The sequence below is a fragment of the Anguilla anguilla genome, chromosome 11 (assembly GCF_013347855.1).
Source record: "Anguilla anguilla isolate fAngAng1 chromosome 11, fAngAng1.pri, whole genome shotgun sequence".
Lineage (NCBI taxonomy): Eukaryota > Metazoa > Chordata > Actinopteri > Anguilliformes > Anguillidae > Anguilla > Anguilla anguilla.
Genome location: NC_049211.1, coordinates 41,454,411 through 41,480,551, shown reverse-complemented (window position 1 = coordinate 41,480,551; position 26,141 = coordinate 41,454,411). Strand labels below are relative to the sequence as shown.

Genomic DNA, 26,141 nt, shown 5'->3' with positions numbered 1-26,141 from the left:
ATACAAGAGCAGAAACACAAAGTACAGTCAAAAGCTGCTTATTCAAAGCAACAACAATTTCCAAGTGACTTTGTTTCCATAGCCCTAACAATAGCTTTGAACTCAGTGAGAGGAACCAGATTCTTAAGCTTTGTTTATAAAGGATTTGTAACAACATGTAAGAATTTGTTAGATAAACTGAATATGACCCTGTACTTGAGCCTTCATATGTGAGTGTTTTATGGTAAGATGGTCTCTCTCTCTCTCTCTCATCCATCCATCCATCCATCCATCCATCCAATCCAGATGGCCATGCTACTGAAGTTACAGGAGGCAGCCAATTACATTGAATCTCCAGACCGGGAAACGGTGGCAGACCCAAACCTCCAGTCCACACTTTGAACGTCACGAGGAAACTAATGAATGAACACTTGGGATGGCTAGTGCTGTTATTCCTTTACCCCTCACTGAGCCTTTAGGCTTCGCCATTTGTCTTTTGTGTGGGTTTCGCAGAGACAAAAAAGAACTCTCAGACATAGTCTGTCCTGTATCTACTAGAGCTCCTCAGATATTCTACGACAAAAAGCAAATACCCCAGGATGTCATCTATAACTCTTAAAAAAACAGAAAACACCTGTTTGTACTGGCCTTTTTAAGTTTTATTAAATCTACAAATGCATGGCAATCATTACAGCAGATTTCAAATAGAATTATAACGATTGTTATGAGTTTCCAATTATTTTCTATTTTGTTGTTTTTCTCAAAGAAAATGTCACAAGGTCTTATTTACTAAAAAAAAAAGACAATAAACCCCTTGATTGGGAGCTATTACTGTTCCACTGTTGCCCTCCATACCACTCAAGGAAACTGCTGCTGATTGGAGAAACTGACAAGTATTCTTAAACCTCATTGGTCCTCACAGCTTGTGGTCAGAGACAGGCACACAGAAGCTGCGACAGCAGACACTTGCTTATCACACATCTCCAGGGTGCCCCAGTCAAATGTGATTTGATAAATGGTCAAGACCAGATAAGCGGAAAATTTACTGACCCATAAATAAACTATACTGCTCCAAATCATAGTCTTTAAAGAGGTTTTCTAGTTTGGATTAATTATTGCCAATAAACAATTTACAATTTTAAACTGATTTTTTTTGGCCTTGTAATCTTTATGCAATTACAAGACCTATCATTGGAGAACTCCAAAGCACTTTCAAATAAGTATCCAGATAGTATTCCATTTTTCAACATTTGAGAAAGGTTCTGCCAGTATTACTCTGGTGCCACATTACAATGACGTTACATGTTCACTGGGTACCATCTTTAAAAGCATCGCAATCACTTAAGAAAAAGACAAACTTTTTTCCTAACTGTTCATGAAATACGTTTTGAGATTTTGAGATGGGATTCGTTTACAAGATTTAATTGTGCTAACCTGTGAATCTGTGGACACGTGATGCTTATTTCATTTCAGCTACTGAGAATGGTTAGTGAAGTAACCAGCTAGACTGCTATAGTATTAGTTACTTCAATGCTACACAGCTAGTGCTGCCTATTTAGCTGAAAAAAAGTCAGTGCACTGGATAAAAAAGCCACAGCATAGTTCTTATTATTCTCTCTGATTGTTAAAATCTAACTATATGGGTCAGGTTTGTTTTTTTTAATTGTTTTTTTATAAACCCTATTTATTAACCCTTTGACCACCAGGTGTGAGACAGTGTGTGCCCTCTGTTTGAAAACATTGTGAAGATGTCTATAGGACCCAGCTGTTCAGACTGTGGAGACCAGCCCTCCTACAGATATGCAATTTTAAATGACCACACATTTAAACGAATGGTGCTCAAACAAACGCCTTAATTTAGAAAGTCGCTATATTATTTCCTTGACCGCAGATTTCCTCACTTTGCTATCAATAGAAAACTGTACTGTATACAACTTAATCGTTTTGTTTTTTTTATCAGACCCTCTGTGAACACGGCCTTCCGCAGGTAGCAGAGTGAACTGGTCTTTTTGAGACTGGCCTCAAAAAGAAATGGTGCTTGGACTTGCTTATTTCTGTTTACCATCTTACTTGATACTAGCCAAAATGCACTTTATTTAGTTTCCATTTTGTTGGTAGGTTTTTGTCAGCAAGTGTACCTTAGAGGAGATTTGTGGATTACGCTGTGTCTTGCAAAAAATAAAAAATAAAACGGAAAAAGCAATTACAGGTGCAGTTCACCCGCCAATCCTGCAGGGGCAGTGTTCACTATTTCCTGTAGCTCTGCTTTCTTCTCTTGTGCTTTAATTATTAAAGTCCTCATCATTAATGTAAAGTACTACCGTTCTGTTTCAACGCAAACTTTGCAACTTGCCAGATTTAATAGATATATTTATGATTTTTATTGTCTTATTTTTTTACATTCTCTCATCAAAGTATTTTGGAAAGGGAATGCCACTTCATCACTTTTCTAGGTTTTATGGATTGATGAATTTCAAATGTTCTCAAGATTTTTTTAAGGTTGTGTCAAAGCTACCCCAGCATGCATCAGGTTTCCCATGACTGTATATTTGCTCCAAAATATGGAGCAAAGCTACAATTAAGAGGATGATCAGGAAGTAGCCTACTTAAAACTGTAGAAGTTAGGCCACTTACGTGATAAACATTTTTGCTAGACAATGATCATGGAAGATTCAAAAAGGATGCTGAAGGTTATGGTGGTGATTACCAAAACAATCACAGTCATTATATTCCTTGGAATGTTTGTTTTTCCCTATTGTCGGCTGAGTTGTTGAATACTACACTGACTCGCCTTTATACGTTGCCCTGTAGTCTGAGGTAAAATTACCTCTTAAGGCCAAACACGGTGGTTTCGATGTTTTCTTGCATGGTGGCTATTCGGTGTCAAGATCGGTGAATCTCTGTACTGTACCTGCGAAGGATCAATGCTTTTTATATAACTGTATGCTAACTCGTTAGCCATAGAGCGGTACTGCTAACTGCACGCTAGCTGACATTACAGTTCTATCTGGAAAAAAAAAAACTCAACCCCATATAACGTTCGAGGGAGCAATTTGAAGTCACAGTGTATAACTGTTATCTTACTGCCTAGAAAAAAGGGCCATCTTTGGTGCACTGGTTTATTTGGCAAAGATACCAGTAATAATGCTTTATGTTAAGCATTAATTGCGTTTTACCTTCACATACAAAAAATGTTTTCCTCCCAACACGCTTATTTAGAATGTCCGTTTGAAGAGCGTGTACACATTAAAACCAGTTTTCAAAACTATATTTTGTTCCAGTGAGCGGTATCTAACATCTACTACATACTGAGAACCAATGTGTTGATTTAACAGAATATTTTATGTTGATTTATACGCTGTATTTGGTAGCAAAATGACCAAAATCCCTCTTGCTACAGCAGTCCCTGAATCACTAAGTGACATTCTGACAGCAGTACTTAATGTCAGCATAAGATAGTAAACCTATTGCAGTACCTGCTCATCCCTGATTTGTAATACATTCACTGCGTGTGACTCTTAATGCAGTTCATACCACAGCAGCTTCTTGACCTTAGGGATCGAAGCGTACAGTTACAACGCAAGTTGGCTGCAGTTTAATGATGTAATAAGAAAGTCTGTTAGGTTGAATGTGCAATAAGACTGGTTTCTCGGTAAAAACCAGGGGATGCTCCCTTATTGTCCTCACTGGACAGAAGGTCTTTCTGTGTTTCTGCGATGGGGATACTCAAATCTGGCCCTCAAGGCCAGTAGCGCTGCTGGTTTTCATTCTTCCCCTCTAATCAGGAAGTAATTTAAACCTGACGCACCTGGTGAGTGTAATCTATGGCCATTCTGACATTATTGGACTATGGAATATCAGGTAGAAGAGGAGTCCGGTCAACACCACTGACCTTGGGGGCCATATTTGAGTATCCCTGTCCTATAGCCACATCAGAGGGACGCAGTGAATAAACGTTACCACTAGAGGGCGAGCGTGACTCACAAGCCAACGTCTGCAGTCCGTGATCGCAAGTGTTTAGCATGGGCTTCTGAGAGCTTGTTGGTTGGTGAATTACAAAGGCAGGCAAGCACCTAAATAAACATTAAGATGCAGAGACAAACATTTGTAGTCGTGGACCAGAACGTTCCCATTACGAATAAAGTAGAGATGAATGATTTCCATAGCTGTGAATTTGACAAAGCATACACATCTTTGTACCCTGAGGAGGAAGGTGGTTTGGGTGATAGGTTACAATAAGAACAAGCTTGTCTTGGCTCGGAATTCCCTTCTCTCAGATAATGCTTGTAAACTTATTTTTGATTTTTTATATAATCCTTAAGAGGTGTCCTCTGACACAGTGTAATGGAAAATGTTTTCTATGTGTGTTTTTAGGACGTTATGCCAATACATGCTAACATCACAGTAATCTGTAGATATGAATGTCAGCACTACTAATAGATAGCAAACCAGGTAGGAAACCAAATCCAGTGAGTCTGGTCCTAAATTGCAATTTCCTTTTAGCAAAGCCAGTGAAGTCATCCTCTTCATTCACCATTGTGTTTTGAGTCCTAGAATTTCCTGCAAAAACATTCTCTGTAGATCACCCCAAGCTAATGAGAATTTTTACCTGTTGTAGCTTACTGCCACTACCAGAAATAGAATTAGTCGTGAGAATTATGCTTTTTTTTCAAAATTGAATTTTGTATGACTTTGGATTTTTGTGTATTGCTTTTTTTAATCAAAATGTTTAAAAGATTATTTTGCTGAAATTTGCTTAAAAAGACAGGGAACAAAACTGGCTTTTGTGATGGCTTGCTCGGGATGCCCTTTATAATAGTTATGGTGGCTGTAGTTTCAGCTGAGACTGACTCTTCTCTGCATTGCTTTGTGTTCAGTCATGAAAGTTATGCAGGAAGAAAAACAAGTGCAGTTTTGGGCAAGAATAAACATTAGCCCTGGAAAAGTGGAAAATAAAAAAGATTTAAAAACTGGACATTTAAATTAAGAATATCAAAGGTGCAGGAATCACGTTTTCCCTGCAGCAAAATGGCACATTTCTAAAATTATGTAACAATGTAATTCAACCCTCCAGAGTCCCACTTATCTGACGCAAAAGAATTAGCCTGTTTCACGGTGAGCTGCCTAAACTTATACCTAAAATGGTGACTGTAAAGGTTTGTCTGTGTGGGGGGGGGGGATTTAAGAATAACTGCTGATGATGTGACAGAGGTCCATTGTGTCCCAGAGCGGGCTGGTGTTGAAAGCCGGTTTTGCTCTGTCTCTTGCCGTGTGGCTTTCCCTGTGTAAAATCCTGCTGGCTGTTGTGCCTGTTTCTGTGTGGGTTTACGTGTCCTGCTGCAGATGCTAGCCTAGGTTTGAGAGACTATGCAGCAACTTCTACTGGCTTTGGCAAAAAAAAAAAAAAAAAAAAACAATCATGTAAAAACGACTAAAATTTCAGCACCAAATTAGAGCAAATTCATGGGAAGCCATTTTGTATTCAGGCATCGCTTCTGCTGAACGGGAGACCCTCTTAATCCATGGTCTTAGTGGTGAAGTTTTTCCCCTTGAGGAAGAGGAAGTGGTGATAGAGAAGGATGACAGGGTCACGCCTTAATATAAATGTACATGTGTTAAAGGTTTTAGTGTGTCAGATTCAGACCAAAATGTCTTGGGCACTGTGGCCTTACTTCACCATATTTGAACACTGTTTTCAGCATCTGCTCAAAATGTCCTCCAATGCTGCTGTTCTCCTGCTTGTTTGAATGGGTTTTTTCTGGACAAGCCAAAGATCCCGGGCCTTCACGTATGGCAGTGCCATAGAGCTGAGGTGTGAAACTGAATCCCAAGGGGGGCACAGTGTCTGTGGGCTTTAGTGGTTTCCTTTCAATCAGCTGCCAATTAAGGCCTTGAGAACAAGGTGTTTGGATTCTTAAGCCAATCAGTGATTGAATGAACCACTGGCACTGACACGCCCAGAAAACCAGCAGACACTGTGGCCCTCCAGGACTGCAGTTGGACACCACTGTCTTTGAGGCATCTATCAACAGGGTTTTTCAGATTTAGAAGAGGGTGGTTTTGACTGGTGAAGCATTTTTAATTTTAATTTTTTTTTTTTGTTTGTTTGTTTTGCAGCTGTAGCAGATTCTCTATATTCTCATAGTGTATATTAACCAAAAAATGAACTGTGGACCCACCAATTGGAAAAGGCGCTTTCCTTTTGGCACTCAGCTCCATGGCTCTCCATTACCAATGGAAACCGAAAGCACCGGAAATGGTGTTGCCTTCTGGTTCATCCGGTAGCAAGGGTCCAACAGTGGCACTTATTCTCAGATATTTAGAGATGAAATGCGTTCTAACTGTCTGAAGCCTTTACAGGTTGCTGAATAGTCACACTTAAGTCTTAATTGTGCAAAGCTTGCTATCGATAAAAAAAAAAAAAAGAAAAAATACAGTGTAATGATGGTATGTAATGTAACTGACGTGCAAATGTGATGGGACTCTCAATGTTAATGCATGTCGCGTTTGGTGTGTTTGCATTGCAAAGCCTTTTTTTTTAATGGGACCTACCAGTATTTTTGAGGAATTTTTTAACAACTATACGTTTCTTTTTTCTCTCCTTTTTCTTTTAATAAGGAACCGATCATTCTTTTTCCTAAGCAATCCTTTGTAAAACATATTTTGTACAGGACATCACAATTGTAAACAGTGTAAATAATTAACGCGTCCGCGACAACAATCATTAAGAAAAAAAAAAAAAAAAAAACATTTAAGAAAACAAAAAAATATGTCCGGGGGCGTGGTGGGGGAAGTGTTTGGCTGGGTGGCCTTTTTTATATGACTTCAGTGCCGGGGAGCCCTGTTCAGGAATAAAGGGTACCTGAAGGCATGATTTCTTTTCTAACTACAACAAAGTCATCTGTCTAACCTTGTTCACTTGTTCCAATAAAGTCATGCCATACGGTGAAGTTAAATGTTTCTAATTCTGACTAGAAAGACAGGTGAGCATAAAAGACATCCAATAGAGACATAAAAGAAGGGAGAAATATCATTAGTACTAGACACTAACCCTAGTGACGCCACTGATGGGAAATATATTGTAATATTTACGATTACAGGTAAGAAGGAAATATAAATGTTTCGACCCCCGACCTTTTGTTTTTACCTCTTTTGGTGGGGTCCAAGTCTTAATTAGGGGGGTCAGACCCCCCCAATCCCCCCCCCCACCTTAATTTGAACCCCGCATTTCATGTTACCGTACATTTCTTTTGGCCAGTCAATTAGGGCACCTTCTTTGTTCACATCAGAGGTCATTTTAAAACAATCGATTAGAGACATTTATTTCAGCTTTAATTCACTATATCAGAATTCCAGTGGGTCAAAAGTTTACATACACCAAGTTGACTGCCTCTTTAAACAGCCTGGAAGATTCCAGAAATTTATGTAATGACTTTTTAGAAGCTTCTGATTGGCCAATTTTCATAATTGTGAGTTAATTGGTAGTTAATTGGCAGCTGTGGTTTTACCTTTAGAGCCACTGCCTTTTTGCCCTTGATACCATGGGGACATCCAAGCAACTTAGCCAAGACCTCAGAGTCTCCACAAGTTCGGTTCCTCTTTTGGAGCAATTTCCAAACAACTCAAGGTCCCACGAGCATCTGTACAAACAATTCTATGCAAATATAAAAGTCTTGGGATCACACAGACACTGCATTGTGTTATCAGCATCATGTTGTGGGGGTGTTTTGCTGGAAAAGGGACTGGTGCAGTTCAAAAAATAGGTAGCATCATGAGGAAGGAGGGTTATCTAGAAATACTGAAGTAACACCTCAAGACATCAGCTATGAAGTTACAACTTGGTCGCAACTGGGTCTTCCAGCAGGACAATGATCGTAAGCATACTTCAAAAGTTGTAACAAAATGGCTTAAAGACAACAAAGTGAAAGTATTGGAGTGGCCATCACAAAGCCCTGACCTGAATCCCATAGAAAATTTGTGGACTGAACTGAAAAAGCGTGTCTGAGCAAGGAGGCCCACAAACCTGACAGAGTTTCACCAGCTCTCTCAGGAGGAATGGGCAAACATTCTGGCAAAGTATTGTGAGAAGCTTGTGGAAGGCTACCCCAAGCGTTTGATTCAAGTTAACCAATTAAAAGGCAATGCCACCAAATACTATTAGGCGCGCTTCTCTATCACTATTATTGGAAATAAATTAGATACCCTAATTGACTTAACACAGGAAATGTATGGTAGCATAGTTCTGAAAAATAGTGTTTGGATGCCTTTAGCCTAGGTGTATGTAAAATTTTGGCCTCAACTGTAGCTGTTTAACAAAGACCGAGAAACGCTAATTTCCCTGACTTTCCCAAACCTTGTTTGGTTTCAAATATTTAATATTTCTCATACATTTTTTATAGTTATTATATTTATTTTAATATTCATATTGTCTGGTCCTTATTGGAATTCAGTGTTGAAAATTATTTCTATTTGTTGCTTCATTCTTTGTAACTAGTATTTTTATATTGTGCCAACTGAACCCATAACGAGTGCCCGTGTTGGGGCTGGTTGGCACAAGTGCACAACATGATTAATCATTAATCACCAAATTAAAAAAAAAAAAAAACACGGCGAAGAGTGAAAAGTATGCCAACCCAACCCCGGTCTCCCCTACTGGTGCTGGAGGTCGCCTGCAACTCCGGAGGGGGACGCATAACTGGCACTGGCGTCATCCTTAGAAAGAGAAGGGTTTAGGCTACTCGTGTCATCTCACACCGGCGTTCCTCTCCGGTGAGTCGGGTGCGCGCATTCTTCCTACATAAGCTGTGCGTGAAGTGTCGACTCAGTTTATGCGCGAGCTTAGCTGCGGGACCGCGGAGTGAAAAGATACAGCGGCTCGGCGTTGTGTGTTCCGGAGGCGCGCTTCTCTGAGCTCTCCTGATTGGATAGGGCAGCAAGTGTAAAAACATAAAACGAGGCGAAAAGAAAACGCTAGCTAATGTGAAATAAGGTCTGAAACTCAATTAGGACATGATGTAGATTTAGCTTGCTGAACCGAGGATGCATGTAAGCACTTCCACAGCACAGCACCAGGGAATTCAGGTGCAGATCAGCCGTACTTGTTTTCCCCAATAAGAACGCAGACGCTACTCTTTACTCCTTGTTTACTCCTATGATATGCACAAAAGACGATGCATGCGGTACAGGCTTTTAGTTATCAGTCTAGTGGGTTTATTGGTAAACTTTTGCTTCAGATGAAGAAATGCATGCATAAAAAACTACAGCTCAAATCCATTAAAACATTCCCTGACAAACTGGTCAATAAAGAAATATAAAAAATTTCTGACAATGCTGGTTAGTGCTGCATACATTCAATGTTGGCAAAATGTTTTATTCTCAGTCGGATTCCTGCCTGGATTTCAAAAACTTTACAACCAATCAGAAAGATGTTAAAGATAGCTGGTGGGGTGCAGGGCGTGGGGTGATCTCTGCAATGTGGAGAGGTCCCATTCCGAAAACTCTTCTTACTTTACTGTAGAACACATGCAAGTCCAGAAGTGTGTATGCAGGCAAATAATGTAGGCCATATAAAACTATTATTTGAGTCTTTAGACTCGTGAACTGAACAGCATCCAGTGCCTTGGTGTAGATTTATCTGCATATATCCTCATCGGTGTGTATAATTTTTTCACTGATTTTTCTTTGTGCAACAAAGCGTTAACTTTCCTTCCTCATCCCCTCGCTATCCTCACTTTCCTTGTCAATCCTCCAGAAATAAAAGCAGCTCAAAACATTTGGTTGGCGTGGGCTTGGAACCACCTTGCCTCTGACTTGTTCTCGCAGGGAAGGAGTGATTATTGTCGCAGTGCCATCGTGTCTCATTAAGGAAGGCAGGAGACGGGTAGACGTTGCGGCGTTAGCCTCCACCCCGTACGTCTTTAGCCGGTGCATGCTGACAAGACAGGGTCGCCGGTTCCCTGGTGCTGCTATCGTAGGCTTGCTGACTATGATATTGTATTACAGCGTTGCAATTTAGCTCCATTTATTTTGAGTCCAGGTTGAAATTGTGGAATTATTCCACATTCATCAACGTGATTTAAAAAATCCAAGTAAATGTTATGCAGTATAATATTAAATCGTTCAGGCTATCCTTTATATTTAGTCATGTTTGATAACTAGTCTGTACTCAGCGCTGCAGCTTAATGTGAACAGCTCAATATGCTCAGAGACAATGGTGACCATAGTTCATGAGATGCTTTTGTCAGTCTCGAAACAGGGCGATATTTCTCCCACAGGCACCAGGTCAAGCAAAATAAAGTAAACATTTTAGGTATATCCAATGAAGCACTGGGATCAGATGGCCACATTTGTTTTTAATAAAACCCTGAATAATTATTCTAAATCAAATTCTGCCCGTGCAAAGCAATATTGGTTTCACGCAGTTTGTTAGTTTAGGACAGGATTTCAAGCATACCAAACAAGCTATTCATCCGTGATTTATTTGCATTACCATAGCCCCTAGTCAAAATATGTCAACTGAGGGCGAGGAATTTCTTATGCATTGAAACATATTGTTCAAATAGAGACATTAGAAAGATCAAGTAGATAGAATATCCTCACTGAGGACAATAAACTATTTTGCAATCAGTGCCAACACATATTAAATCATACACTAACAGCAAACAATGACATCGACATTACAATACAACAACAGAAGAATAATGAATTGAGATATTGAACTGAGGCTAAAGCGAAATCAGAGTGGTAAGTGACAGTTATGTTTCTGTTGAGTTGCCACCATGTAGACTGAGCTTGTAATTGGTCGGGTACCTTTAGAGAAGCAAGAGGATGACCCAGCTCGTGCAATACGCTATATAAAGCTGTCAAGGGGAGGAGTCCCCGGGCTTCAAAGTCACCGCTGTACATATATTTGTCGGCCCCTCTTGGGACGTTTGATTCAAAGGATTGGCTGTCCCTCGGGGTCCTCGCTCACCATGCCAACCAAACCAGCTCTCATCAAGAAAGCCCCGTCCAAGAAGGTAGCGCCTAAGAAAGCTGCTCCTGCCCCCGTTCCGGAGCCCACGCCAGCTCCCGCCGAGCCGGCTCCGGCTGATCCAGCCCCAGCCCCAGCAGAGGCGGCACCTGCCGAAGCTGCCCCCGCTGCTCCCGAGGCTGCCCCGGCTCCCGAAGCGGCACCTCCAGCCGAAGGGGAAGCCGCTCCCGCCCCCCCTGCTGAAGGTAAAGCAGCATGGACCCAAGAAAATAAATAAACCATTTTTTTTAAACATTATTGTAATTACATTTTAAATTCCCAGGGTGTATAAGTCCAAATAAGCTCGTGTTCGCTTTTTAATTTAAAGAAAAATTAAAATAAATAAACCCACTTTACCTTGCTTCATTACTTAGCACCTGAAGTTAACTGCAAAAAAGGATTGAAAAACAAAGACTATTATTATTTTGAAAGTTTATACTTCTAATTTCTTTTTAACACTAAGTGTATCATTGAGGTCTCGAATAAGTGTTGTTGGCTAATTGTATAATTAACGAACCATGCCTAACCTAAGAAGTGATAACTAACTGCCATTGACATTTAACGTTAGCCGCTGCTGCTGCTCCTGTAGAGGAACCTGCTGCACCTGCGCAGACAGAAGCCGCCGCTGACGGTAGGCCTAACCCATCAGTTAGGCTACATTAAAACTTCCTACGTTTCTTTATTTAACATTCTCCACAAGTTTCATTATTGATTGATCAGCATGCCTATCACAAGTTTTAAAGCGTAGCCAAATACCATTAGACTACCCTGCAGCCTAATGTCCTACACAGTGGCATAACCACACAGTTTCTTTTACGTGTAACATGTCCAGTTTTCTGGCTTCGGACTGTGATCAACAGCTCTGATTCATATCCTCCAGCAGAAGAACCCGCTGCCGCTGCTGCTGCCGCTGACGCTGCACCCGCCGAAGACAAGCCAGCTGAGGGTAACCGGCTGCATGCTTCCTCCATCCATTCCACGCGTGCACGACTAATGATAACCAGTAAAAAAAAAAAAAAAGAGAGAGAGAAACTTAACATTGTCTCTATTGCCTTTATGATCACATTAATGACTTAACATCAACACTGCAAATCTAAGAAATAACATACAAAAACCAGAAGAGCTTGCTGCTGCTCCAGCCCCGGACGCTGAGGAACAAACTGATGGTAATAAAATAACCACACTAGGAGTCCTAGGACAACGTTACCAATTACATTTGTTTAACAGAGCTTTCTTCTTTTCTACCCAATATGCATTACAACTTTTTACAACGTTGCATAGGGTTATGTGTATAGTGATAACGTTTCAGGGACTTCTAGTGTACCAGAACCACAACTGTCTTTCCAATAATTTTGGGGGAGTTTTTCCTGATCACCTACAACTTTATTCCGTTGTAGTATTAAGAGTTTTAAAGACGTAGACCTAGGTCCGAGTGTTTATCGCCCGACAAAACCAGGAGAACGTAATGTTTTCACTGCTGCGCATAACCTAAAGACGTTTTAAAAAGTTAATTTTGTTAGCTTGGTTTTTGCACAGTTAGTCGTGAAATTTTAATTGCACTACTAAATATGTTGGCTACCTGTTGAGCCCAGGTAGCTATCCCGCAAATTTAATCTAATTTTTTCTAACATTTAACATCAGCCGTCCCCGTCCCTACCCCAGAAGAAGCTGCTGCTCCCGCTGTACCGGACGCTGAAAAACCAGCTGATGGTAAAACAATAATGATAATAAATAGCATAATGCTGTTCAGATTATGCCAAACAATAAGTCACCGTCTAGTCGTGTATAATTTTACGGCATTAATTGCTATAGCCTAAATAATAATGGTATAATGATGTGCCGAGTTTAAAATGCTTTCAGGGTGATTGGCTTACATGGTGTTTGTCCAGTAGCTACTCATACCTCTACATAAAACATAACCAATGGCTACAGACATAACTTAAAACGTCTTCGTAAACTGTTTAACTTCTTTATAAATCCGCAGTAAGCTAGGTATTAAAATGAACCCAGTTGTCTTAACACATGTCTAACGTCAGCCACACCAGCCCCTGCTGTAGAACCTGTTGCTGTAGCTGCTCCAGACGCTAAGAAACCAGCCGATGGTAAATACTTAAATTACAATTCAAGCTGATGAAGACGTGTGTGTAATCATGCCCATGTATTAGTAAATTCGATAAATTCACACGCCTTAACAGTAGCTACTAATTCCTAGATTATATATATTAAACTATCCTATAACCTACTAATACTTTCCCTTGTTTTTTTTCTGTTTATATACTTTCAGTAAGAGATGTTTAACATGCTACTACTATAAATTAACGTCTAACATTTAACATCAGTCGCCGCTGCCACTGAAGAACCCGTTGCCCCCACTGCTCCGGAGGCTGAAAAACCAGGTAATGGTAAAATATAATGTTATAACACCTGGTTGCTCGCTTACTTGCTATATTATCCAATCATGGCACAAGTAACTGTCTTGTATTGTACAAAAGAAAATCCATATGGTTCCAGCTGTGTTGTGCATATGATGTTATTTTGAAAGCCTAGAAATGTTGGGTTCGATCTGTTTATTTATTTATTATTATTTAAAACATTATTATCTTTTCCAAATAAACAAAACAAAAAAAAATCTTTAATTTTGGAGTGTGTTAAGTTGTAAAACACACTCTTGCCTTGCAAAACAAGTTTCTCCTAATTTAAAAAACAGAACAGGTCAGCTGTTCAGATCGAACCCTCTGATTCTAAGGTCTGAACTCACAAAGGGTACAGGCATTCACATTCTGCAGAATCTAACGACTAAAATTTAACGTCAGCCGCCGCCGCCACCACCACTGAAGACCCTGCGGCTGCTGCCCCTGCGCCGGATGCTCCGCCACCAGCAGATGGTAAAATAGCGCATCAGGATTTGACTGATTTCTTTTCTCCCCGCCCCCAAAGCGCACCGGCCTTCAATTGGCTGAGAGGCTCCAAGCGATGCATCTAGATTTGAGGCGGAAGTATAACTTTCGGCAGGGGGAAAAGAAAGGCTCGGATTGAGTTTAATTATTTTACCTCCATATCTTGCCTTGCCAATTGATTAACAAACGACGATAAGTGTCAGTAATTAAGCATGTATAACCGTATGGTTCCCACGGAGTGGTCCATATGCAAATACTAACTGAGAGAACGTTCTACAGCCAATTTCAAATTTAAATTTTAACGTCAGCCGCCACCGCCATTCCTGCCGCGGAGGAAACTGCTGCTCCTGCTGCTGCGCCAGAAACTGAGACACCTGCGCCGGACGCTGAAACACCTGCGCATGGTAAATTAACGATGGTCGGAGGAGTTTCTTTTCCCTCCACTGAGAACAACGAACTGACATTTGATTGGCTGACGAGAGCCATGTGACTCATTTGAGATGAGAACACTTTGCCGGTGGAAGGAAAATAAACTCACTTACTTGGGTTAATCACATATAATTACTTGTTATACTCAGTGGCCACTTTATTTATTTATTAATTTATTTATTAGTTGTGGCTAGCTCCTTCTTTTGCCTGCAGAAAAACCTGCATTGTTGGTGCCATGGATTCAACAAGGTGCTGGAAACTTTACTCAGGGATTTTGGTTCATGCTAGAATCACTACTGATTTCTTGGCCATGAATTTGCCGTTTACGTCAAATTTTGACTCTGCCATCTGCATGTTAGAGCAGAAATTGAGATTCGTCAGTCTTGGCGATGTTTTCCCAACCTTCAGTCCAGTTTTGGTGATCACATGTCCACTGCAGCCTCATCTTCCTGTTCTTAGCTGACAGCACTCAAACCCGATGTGGTCTTCTGCTGCTGTAGCCTGTGGCTCAATGCATTGTGCATTCAGAGATGCCCTTCAGTGTTGTAAATACGCTGTTATTTGAGTATTTCTGTTAGCTTGAACAAGTTTGCCCATTTTACTCTGACCTCTCTCATTAACAACACATTTTTGCCCACAGAACTGCCACTCACTGGATGTTTTTTGTTTATCATTCTCTGTAAGCTCTAGAGACTGCAGTGCATTCAAATTCCACGAGGGCAGCTGTTTCTGAAATGGTGGAACCATAAACTGTCTGGCACCAACAACCACACCACGGTCAAAGTCACTTAGAACATGCATCTTGCTCATTCTAATATTTAGCTGAACAACTTGCTTCATCATATCCACATACTTTATATATTGAGTTGCAGCCAGATGATTCGCTGTTTGGAGGAGCAAGCTATTTTCTTTAACGAGCAGGTGTACTTAATGAAGCGGCCACTGAGTATATACAGTAATGACTAGTTATATATGGCTCGGTAGCTACAGGAACCAATGTTTCCTAATGGCTGCATTAGCTACCAAGCTGTGTGACTAGCCATTTTAACAGCACCTGCACTTGGTTTGTGAAGTACTCTGGCTGTCATTCACCATCTAACGTTTAACATTAGCCACCGCCGCCGCCGCTGCCCCTGTCGCTGAAGAGGTCACTGCTCCCGCTGCCCCCGAAGCTCCTGCTGACGGTAAACATTCCCCGGAAAACCCGGGAAAACTTAGCAATACAGTTCCTCCAGGGCAGGGATGCCTCTGAAGACTGTAATACAAATAGTACTAGCAACTCTTTTAACATAACGGACATATGCTACAGAACAAACATACACAATATGCCACGGTACACTAACAACACTTAACATAACAGACATACACAACAGTACAGACATATACAATATGCCCCAGTGCACTAACAACTTAACACAGCGGGCATATACAACATACACAAACAAGATAACGGGCATATACAACATGCCCCAGGCTTCTCAATCCCATTTACTAACTACCCTATATTTCATACCCCAGCACCATTTCATCGATTAACCTATGTGCTGCTGTAATCGACATGACATGTAGTGTTTAATAACAGCTGCCGCCGCTGCTCCTGCTGCCGAAGACGCCGCAGCCCCAGCTGCCCCTGAAGCGTTGGCAGAGGGTAGGTTCAATCTAATGCTCAAAAACATGATTTCAGAATGCTCTTTTATCCTCCTTTGTGGGGCTGCAAAACTACAGTGCTAACAAACGACCAAACATTCGGCGGTATTTTAACGGTAAGGCTACAGAAGTAGGTATTTTGGAGAGACATTTCCACATCGCGATTCGGTTTGACGCTAGCTATTTTATAGATGTTTGACTTTAGCCTACCGTCAAACGCGGATGTGGATGGCGGTCTCACTGGAACCTTGGAAGGGAATGGAATACAGGCTTTCATAATTTCCTGAATCTAATTTAAATGCAAATTCAATATAGCGCCCGCTGCCGACGCTCCCCCTGCTGAAGCACCAGCTGCCGATGCAGCTCCCGCGGAAGCACCAGCTGCCGACGCACCTCTCGCAGAAGCACCAGCTGCCGATGCACCTCCCGCAGAAGCACCAGCTGCCGATGCAGCTCCCGCGGAAGCACCAGCTGCCGATGCACCTCCCGCGGAAGCACCAGCTGCCGATGCACCTCCCGCGGAAGCACCTCCTGCAGAGGAGCCCAAGCCTCCTACACCCCCTCCCCCAGCAGGTAAACTGCACCTAGGAGAGCCTCCTCCCATCTGCAATTTCTGTATGACTTGACTTTTTTGAAGTAAAATTATTGCGCATAGTTATCACACCAACCTTTTTGCTAAGGCAATTGTTTGCATTTATTACAATGTGCTTTTTTTTGGTTTGATGCCCAGTTCCCACCAGTGAACCTGTGAACCTGACTATTGAAGATGTTAATGATAGCTCAGTTACAATCAAGTGGAGGCCACCAGAGACCATTGGTGATTCCGGTCTGGATGGGTACACTGTGGAGTATTGCAAAGACCAAAGTAAGTGTGACCCTGGGTCAAAGCTTGCTTGAGGTGTTTATGTCCTACTGCTGAAAAATTTGGGCAAATATTACAGTAAGGAAAAAGAGTAATACTCTCTCTCTCTTTAATTTTATCTCATAAAAAACATGTTTTCAACGTACAAAAATGCCAAGTTACTCACACATACAAGACCTACACCGTCTATAACTCATTCATTCACACTGCCAAAATCCAGGCCTGCCATTAAAAGTATTGATATCAAAATGACGCCAAGTTACGGTACTAGAAACAATATAGGATATCTTGCCTCACCGAAATTAAATAAGATGTATTCCAAAGCACTGCTACCCAATATTTCCTCAATTCTTTCAAGTCACTTGGCCCTGTGTTTTGTAATCTTACCATTTTACAATGTCATGCAAACATTGTGTCAGATCAAAGTGTCAAATATTTCGAATTGCCTCATGGAACACATTGAAATTCATGTAGAAAACTGCTGGTGAGTAACTACAATCAGCATATTTCTCCAGAAAACATATGTTTATACTTGCTTCTGAACTGAATTTGAGGAAATGTACAAGTTATTGTATATTTGTTACGTACAATAAATACTGCATGTGAAATACATATTGTACATACATACATCGAGAACTTCTTTATCCCCATGGGGACATTTCCCTCGCAGCATGTTACATTCACATTTACGAACAGACATTTATACCAAGAAACATACAATCATTCACGCAACAGAAAGGCTGGGCAGCGAAATACATACATACCAATGCAAATTGTACATATACACGCCTATTCAATCAATCTTGACTGTGAGAAAGCCATCCACACATATGTTTGGCCTGTCCATGTACTGTATGCTTATACACACAGGGCCAAGTGACTTGAAAGAATTGAGGAAATATTGGGTAGCATTGCTTTGGAATACATCTTATTTAATTTCGGTGAGGCAAGATAGCCTATATTGTTTGTAGTACCATACTTGGCAACATTTTGATATCAATACTTTTAATGGCAGGCCTGGATTTTGGCAGTGTGAATGAATGAGTTATAGACGGTGTATGTCTTGTATGTGTGAGTAACATTTTTGTACGTTGAAAACGTGTTTTTTATGAGATATAATTTCTTTTTGCAAAGCGTTTCATTATGAGAGTGAGAAATGCGAAGTGACCCTGTAAGAAACGGTTGTGGATTATGGCTATCGTTGTGTGAATTTGTACGGTCTGATGAGCATGTACCGTTTAGCAGTTTTGGTTTGCTATATATGTAAAACAGTTCAGAAGGGTGCGGTGGCGTAAGCGTAAACGCATCAGAAACGCAGGTGAAATATGGCCAGTGTATGTATTCACGGATTTGACGGCCATCCAACGAGCCTTGATTGACAAAAGAATCAGCAAGCACGTAGAATTAGAGCTCCCTAGGTCACAACTTGTGTACCCTTCTGTCCTGCTCCGTTGTCTGTTATTTCGTGGAGATGCACTTTTAGTGTTTGTAAGGTTTATAAGGCATTTTGATAGGCTTATCTGTAGGTAGGAATCCTCTTCACTGTTTTGCTAAACTAGAACCGGAAAACTTGATAGTGGAGAATAGGAGCAGACGCATATGTCCCAGCAGGCTTTGCATATGAGAAAATAACAACAGTGTGAGATAAATTAGGAGAAATTATGAAATTGCGTAGTTGAAACAATATGTTTTTAGCAGAATGGGCATATAGGGGAGGATTGACATGATCACAGACTATAGTGCGAAGTTTAATGAAGTGACCATGAGCGAGCTTAGTTTCCTTATCAAACTGTATATATAACAGTCTGTATAAAGTGTTAGTTGTTAAAGTGGAGGGTTAAGTAACGTGTGAAATCTATTGCATTGATGTGCTTTTCTCATGTTCTGGAGTAGTAGTTATAATTATGAGTGAGTCGTGATTTTAAATGTAATGTTTTAATGGGGAGTTGCAGAACATAAATACGCAGTAATTGTGTGTATGTGGCTAGATAGAGAACAGGGCGAGGTAACATGAATGTAGAAACGTGGCGTTTGCTGATAAGAAGGTTTTGTACGGTAGCCAAGTGAAGAAATATAGTTAGTAGAAATGGCACAGTGGTGAACTGGTGTAACTGTTTAATAAAAGGAATACATTTGCCGTCATGAAATGCATATGGGTGGCCGTGAGTGAGTTTTGGTAAAGCAAATATAAGCGTAAGAAAATGTTAGTGTAAAAGAGGAAATTATCTGCCTGAGGGCGAGGCGGGATTCAATCCTTCAACCGGAGGTTTACCAGTCTGTGACTTTGTTAGTGCAGCACCATGACATAGCTATGCAATGCGTGAAATATCATTAGCAAACCTGTCCATGGTTTTAAAGAAGAACACAGGCCAGTAAGCACAGAAGAGCTCTCGTTGAATCCATATGGCTTTGCAATATTGTAGCCGGTTAATAACTGAACGTGCAGATGTTACGTCATAATGCAGTGTATACGTTCGGTGAACGGTGGGTAGATATGGTGCAAAAGCAATAATTGAGAAGTAGTAGACAATTATTAGTGAGGGTAAAATCAGGTTATAGAAACGTGTTCCTAGCTGAGCTTGAACCTAGGATCCCGTGTTCCCAAGACTGTAACCTTGCCCACTAGGTCACAGCAGACTAACTGTTTAAACTGGAAATGTTTCAGAATAAAAAGGTATGGGTATTTTGCGTGTGTATGCAAGTTTTTGATTGGGTCGTGTAGGTGAAGATTTGGCTGGTGTCGGTAAAGTGTCCAATGGGGTGACATGTTGTTAGTGGGATAGGCGGCAGGAAAAATAAGAAGAAGAAGAAGAAGAATGAGAAGAAGAAGAAGAAGAAGGAGAAAACGCAAAATCCCCTTAGTTTGGGGCTTTATTGTGTGGACATGTGAAGTTGTTTATGAATTCTGTCTGTTGAAATGGGGTGAGAATGTACAGAATGTAGTGTTTTGAAGGGCTGAGAGGGCTGAAAAGTGCCAAACTCTTGGTGCTGTATAGGTATGGGGCATGCCCCCGCCAAGGCGTAACTTGGCGGGATGGCATACCTGCCATCCCAATTTTTTGCTTTTTTGCTGCTAGCATGAGGAAATTTGTGGTGAATGAAAGGTTTTAAAGCATTAGGTTAATGAAAAATCAGTTATTGTTCTGCCAGCAAATGCTAAACATTACTTCACTCTGGCCACTTTGGGAGATGAGGTCATGGAATACTTTTAAACCAGCTCTGAACTTCGACTCCCATCAGCATGTTTAGTCATGTTATGCCCTTTGACCTCAAGCCAGGCCTGAATGTATCAGTACTCAGCTCATTTGAACAGCATGCGATTGGAGTTACTTAGGCTATGTTCATGTCTGCTGATGTTAAAATTCTTAGCATTCATTGAAACCTCACATACTATTACATGAAATGTAAATTATGTTAATTCATGAACCATTTTTTGCCCCAGTACAATAACCACTCTTAACATAACAGACATATACAATGTGCCCCAGTACAGTAACAACACTTAACAGGCATATACAACAAAACAGACATATACAATATGCCCCAATTGAGAAAAAAAATTCTCAGTACTTGTTAGCGTACTCTTGGTACAGTATTTCCCCAGAACTGTTGCTGCGTATCCCAGAATGTAATTGACATTCAATCTAAATAATTCGCGAAAAACAGAGCACCATTAATTCTATTAATATAGTAGCAATTAGCATAGTTTTTTAATGACACATACAGATTTCATAGTTCAGAAGAGAAAAGTGGTGCAGGATGATTCTTATTCCATTTGCAGGAAATACGTCTTAAGTATTTTTCCCAAGTTTTACATAATAATATACAGACAAAGTATTGCCTTGAACTTGCTTGCTCAAGGTTTTTCTAGCAAGACCATGAATTAACCCCTTACAAATGAATGGTGCCAAATCTGAGCTCAGTCTCAGACCCTGATTTATGGCATTGTATGATGAAACGGTCTGTAAGGCACCAGAAATTGAGTGTGGAAAGTTGTCTTAGTGCATCGGACCCGTGGGAGGCACCTGTCTCCAGTGTGTCAGCACTAGATTGGTTCGTAGTGTTCTCCTGCCCCTATTAGGAAGGCTGCTGGTGGAGGACTGTCACTGTATCTGCAGAGCCCGCATTTAGAACTTCGAGCTGTGCTGATGTCACAAAGAGATGCTTTTCAAATTGCATTATATTAACGGAAATGGAAACAGGAACTGCAGAACGACACTTTGGATTGGAGTTTTGAATAGTTAACATTATAAAAGTGGCATGTTTATTTAATTGCCATATGAACTTCATCAGGGCCTTGAAGAAAGCCTATAGTAAAATAAGGTAAGGATAGTGATATATATGTACATAGCCCTGAGCAATTTTTAAAAATCAGAATGTCCGTAGAAGAAAGAAGTTTGCGTCTGAAAATTAAATGCACAGATCAGTTTGGAACTTGGTGCATCCCAGAGATTTGCCTGCATTAGAATCTGAAAAATATCACAAAAATAAAAACTAATACAGGACTTACAGAGGTGTTTAATAGAGCTTCTAAAGAGTTCATGGTAGTAGGTTATGTTTTCAAGCAGCATATCCCTTCAGTATACACGGATACATTAAAAATGGCAAAATTTTGTTAATTTTGTGATGACATTGCACACGATAGTACTAATTTCTTTTAGCAGAACTGTTTTTTTTTTTTTTTGCTTAATGCCATTTGCATTACAAATGGCCAATCTGTACTGGAATTCTCAAACCATGCTTTAACTACATATTTTGTGAGTGTCGGCCATTTTCTTTATTTTTTTTCCTGTTTTGGGCTTCAGTGTGTCAGCATTAACATACTCAGTGGGAGTGTGTGTCGTATGTGTATGTTATATATGGGTATAGGGGTTATACTGTATGTGTCAAACAATGGTACTTGCATGTTGTAAGGATGCCTGTAGGTGTAGTCTGGTCCAGGTGGTGGCTGGCTTTTGGGAAACGCATAAGGAGCCATGTTTGAAGAATCCAGGCATCACACAAAGCAGGTTATTTGAGTGTCATGGTCCAGCACTGCTGTTTGCTTTTTTGTTTTTATCTTAATTCTGCGTGTGCCGTCATACCCCGCAGCAACCGATTGGGTGGTGGTGAACGAGAAGCTGACGGAGGCCAATCGCATGGTCATCGGCGACCTGACGAAGGGGGACGTCCTGCACATCCGTGTGGTGGCTGTCAACGCTGGGGGCCCGAGCCCCCCCGCTGCGCTGGCTGAGCCCGTCAAAGTCACAGAGATTGTGGGTGAGTGTTTGGGAGGAGGGGGGAGGGACACTCAACATACACTCACAATATTTCAAAAAGAAAAAAAAAAAGGTGAATATGGGTCAAACAAATTCCACACACTATACATTATAAAGCAATGCAAATCTGAATAAACGCCACATTCATACTAATAAATAATTTCACTAGCAACAATACCTTGGCAATCAGTCATTTAGACAGTGCAGTATACTCAGTTAACTCAGCTAAGTTTGTCTGAATTGTAGTAAGACTGGGAAAAATTATCTTTGTACGATTTCTATACAGTTAATGAAATAGAATGGCTGTTTAATGATAAATCTCTGGAAATTATAGCATCTCATTTATCATAATTATTATATAATTAGCAGTCTATTGTTTTTAGCTTGATAAAGAGCATTTGTCTGATAGTTTTGATGGACTTCATTCCTCCACGTCAGAGCCAGTGGCAGTGGGTGTAGCCTGGCTCAAATGGTTCGTTGAGATTGGTTACATTTATCAAACAATAGCAGATTTTTTAAAATCACATGTTTCGGAAAAGTCAGGAATGGGGAAAATGCCTAATATTTATGACAGCAGAGTTATTGGTACTTGATATCCCCAATGCTATGTAATGTGCTGTGTCCATTCTACTGAGCAGCTGTTCCTTATTATTCTGTCCCTTGTGGGTGCTGTACTGATGCAGACCCGAACCCTCCCCAGTCCTGATGCCTGTGTACCTTCTGCCAGAATGAATCGGGCTCGGATCCAGTTTGCTTGGCGCGTCTTTATTGACATAACTCAATGTGTTTGTGTAATGTCTCGGCTGTGAAGCAACCCACGTATAGCTTGCTTGAGGTGTTTTTTTATTTTTCATCAGTTGAACTGACTTTGAAAGTGTGGGAAACTACGGTGTTACTTCCCTGTAAGAGGCACAGGGGGGACCCCTGGAAGAGTCAGCCAAGCTGCCTTGTGTGTTGATGTCGTGTTGGCGTGCTGATAAGGGGGGGGAGGCGGGGGGGGGATCGTGTGGCTTCCTGCTAGCACCCCTCGCCTCGATGGGCTCTGCAGATGTGCAGTCATAAATCTAGGGCCTCGTGACGACAAGCGCTTTCATTGCTCTTAAATTATACACGTAAAATCTAAGTGTTGTCACTCTCACCCAAAACAAAGATGGCTGCCAGTGCTCATTTTTGACCTCACGGTTTCTCTGGGTTGCGCTGTTTCACGCGTATTTCTCCTCCTTGGAAAAACAAGTTGACTAATGAATGGAGATCCGTTTCTTAACCAGGCCAGACGAAGAGGCCTTGCTGAATTGAGTTACGGATGAGAAGCTGAGCTTGGGGTGAAATTATTAGTCTCCCGTTGGCTATCTCAGGAAAATTATTTCCGGTAATGCAGTGTCACCACCTTGGGTCCAAAAGCGGGACCCTGCTGGGACATGATGAGCATTGGCCTGTTTGTTATGCATGTCTTAGAATGAGAACCCCTGTGATTGTAGTTACGTTTGGGGGGCCCTAGTGTGGTCAGGGAGAAGAGTTGCGGTGTTTTGGCCACAAGATTTGGAATCAAGGTTTTATAGAAGTGTGTTCATTTTTAGGGTCAGTATTGATTGATCAAATCATGAGTGTTCTTTGTGGTTGAATAGATTATTTTCAGGCTAATTCTCACCACCCAGTTACTGACCAGTTTCCATTTTTAAAGTCATGCATCAGCAAAATGTCAAGCAGTGGTCCTTTGCTCCAAAATTAGAGATACAGTTTTTGTAAACAGCATCGTATCCATTAATGTTGGAGGGCAGGGAACTGTAACTCGAGCCGGATCGGAATTGGGCAGCGCCCTCTAGTGGACGCCGTCAGATGCTGCGCTGCTCTTGTCCACCAGGTCTGATGATCGTTGGTGCAGAAATGAGGGAACGTTATGAATCGTACCCCTTGGTGAGAACAGCCAGGTCGGTCACACAGGACAGGAAAGTGACCGAGAAGTGCAGCCATTAGCGCGGATTAAGACCAGAAGGTTTCAGGCGGCTGCGATTCCTCAGATGGGGTGTTTACCGGAGCTGGGTTGGGTCAGGGTGGTCCTGGAAGAGTGACAGTGACAAGTGAGTGTACATGACGGGGGCGGAATTCTAGCCGAGGTGGGGGGGGCGGGGGGGGGGGGAAGCAGGGGGGCACGGCAGAGGATTGCTGTCTATATCATATGTCATGCTAGCCCCTCTGAGTCCCGCAAAGATTTGTCAGGTAGTCCAAATCTGACAGCCAGTATTTTGCTTGAACGGAGCAATCCTGCAAAGTGTGTCAGGTTGCAACACCAGGTAAATAGTCCATAACATCCCATGATTCCATTGACCTGAGACACTTTTCCTTTCGTACACTAACCGAGGGGAATGTTGTATTAGCCCACATCAGTAAGGGTTTTAAAGTTGGAGGGGTCTGAATATGGGGAAACAGAGGCTGGGGGTCCCGTGCTTTCTGTGTTATTGTAGGCCAAACCTGAAACGTAGCTTAGAACTGGAGTGCTCTCTCAGATTTGGGCGCCCGAGTGTCTTCTTGTCTTTTGGATTTCTTTTAATTCTGTGTTTTATCAATCAATGAGATTGACTTGTTGCAACTTAGGTGAACATGTCTCACGTCTCGCTCAGTTTGATGGTGCCTGCTCACATTTATGTGGTTTTTAGGAGACCATATTGCAGCCTGTTTCAGCTGAACAGACCGTGTCATTCCTTGGCTGACCTTCTCAGTTGCTTCAGGTCAGCAGTAAACCTGTCACACTGAGTCTGTGAACTTTATTACGGAGGACCTTGACTTTATTTACTTTCGTTCACTTTGTTAAAACATGTGCCAAACTTAATGAAGACGAGAGATGTCTACTCCGAAGGATCCCACTCATTTCCAAAACCACCGGGTCTCACCATCAAGTCGATGGCGGGTGGCCCTTCAAGACCAAATCCTGAATTCAGGAGATCAACATTCTTTGTTTAAAATGACGTGTGCTGTATTTTTCCCATGTCTGATCTGTGTTATCAGTGTATTTTTACCATCCAAATGCAGTTGAATATATTCTTAAATGCAGAAAATGTTATCCCGGAACGGATTGTGTCAGTGCTATGAATACATACTGGCTGGAGGTGGTACACTATCGCGCTTAATGACCAGTTGAGTGCTGGGTTTAATTTTAACTCCTCAACATGTGTCTCCCAGAACGATGCTGGTCTATTTAGGGTCTCGTGTGACCCGTCATTCCGGGCATGTGTGACCCCTCACATTCGATGCAGGTTTCACAATTACAGATTCACGGTGAAGGATACCCGCGGGTGGTGTTGTGGTCAAACACTAGATACGAGGAATATGGGCTTTGATCTACACTGCCCAGGCTCCAATGAGGATGAATATTACTTTCCAGCTGGCTGTGAGGAAAGTAATATCCAGCTACACATTATTTGAGAGATGTTCTGTTCAGTGTCATTTGGCTTGGATTGTGGTGTCTGCTAAGCAAAGCAATGAGAGTGGGGCAATGGAACAGCGAGAGGGAAGGTTGTAGCTGAATTTCTTCATCACTAATCCGTTAAGAGTAATGTAGGGTTCACGCATTTTCAAGAGAGGAATTAAACCTTCTACATCCTTTACATTACGTATGCATCTTGAGCTATTTATTGTGGTTATGTAAGTAAAGCAGTCTTGCGTACGGTTAACAGGACCGGTAAAAAAAAAAAAAAAAGGTGTGACCGTGGAACCCCGAGTGGTTTCCCTTCGTAGAGAACTGTGTTCTTTCGCTCAGTAATCCTCCCTCCGCGTCTTTCGTCTCGCAGAGCGTCCCAAAATCCGCGTGCCGCGCTCCCTGAGGGCGAGACTCGTCAAGCAGGCCGGCGAGCAGGTCAACCTTGTCATCCCCTTCAACGTAAGCCAGCTGCCGGAAAACCTACCCCCAGGAATCCCGCTAACATGACGGGGGGGGGTGGGATGTGTGTCTGCCAGATCTAATGTCAGCTCGCCATTCACTCTTACACAAGTGGAAATATGCATTAAATAAAACACATTATCAATATATTGCAACACTGCACAATGTGTGGGTAGATTTATAA

At 41.5% G+C, this 26,141-nt stretch overlaps 2 protein-coding genes across 10 annotated transcripts in view; both read left to right on the top strand.

The window, feature by feature from the left end:
* Window positions 1-6,929, top strand: part of nav1a (neuron navigator 1a) — a 74,536-nt gene extending 67,607 nt beyond the window's left edge. For both annotated transcript variants that reach the window (XM_035381556.1, XM_035381555.1), the window contains one exon: window positions 286-6,929. In XM_035381556.1, the coding sequence (XP_035237447.1) occupies window positions 286-381 (96 nt within the window). In that variant the 3' untranslated portion in view covers window positions 382-6,929. The remainder of the gene's footprint in view (window positions 1-285) is intronic.
* A 1,719-nt stretch (window positions 6,930-8,648) lies between these two features.
* The window catches only part of mybpha (myosin binding protein Ha), a 34,066-nt gene continuing 16,573 nt past the window's right edge, over window positions 8,649-26,141 (top strand). The window contains exons 1-15 of one of the 8 annotated variants that reach the window (XM_035380823.1): window positions 8,649-8,748; window positions 10,922-11,196; window positions 11,559-11,621; window positions 11,871-11,936; window positions 12,632-12,700; window positions 13,027-13,092; window positions 13,330-13,386; window positions 13,804-13,875; window positions 14,196-14,291; window positions 15,429-15,500; window positions 15,899-15,964; window positions 16,279-16,536; window positions 16,694-16,828; window positions 21,917-22,084; window positions 25,869-25,957. In XM_035380823.1, the coding sequence (XP_035236714.1) occupies window positions 10,953-11,196; window positions 11,559-11,621; window positions 11,871-11,936; window positions 12,632-12,700; window positions 13,027-13,092; window positions 13,330-13,386; window positions 13,804-13,875; window positions 14,196-14,291; window positions 15,429-15,500; window positions 15,899-15,964; window positions 16,279-16,536; window positions 16,694-16,828; window positions 21,917-22,084; window positions 25,869-25,957 (1,521 nt within the window). In that variant the 5' untranslated portion in view covers window positions 8,649-8,748; window positions 10,922-10,952. Of the gene's footprint in view, window positions 8,749-10,712; window positions 11,197-11,558; window positions 11,622-11,870; window positions 11,937-12,631; window positions 12,701-13,026; window positions 13,093-13,329; window positions 13,387-13,803; window positions 13,876-14,195; window positions 14,292-15,428; window positions 15,501-15,898; window positions 15,965-16,278; window positions 16,537-16,693; window positions 16,829-21,916; window positions 22,085-25,868; window positions 25,958-26,141 lie in introns of those variants that run through there. The other 7 variants (XM_035380824.1, XM_035380826.1, XM_035380825.1 and 4 more) reach the window with 7 other exon arrangements.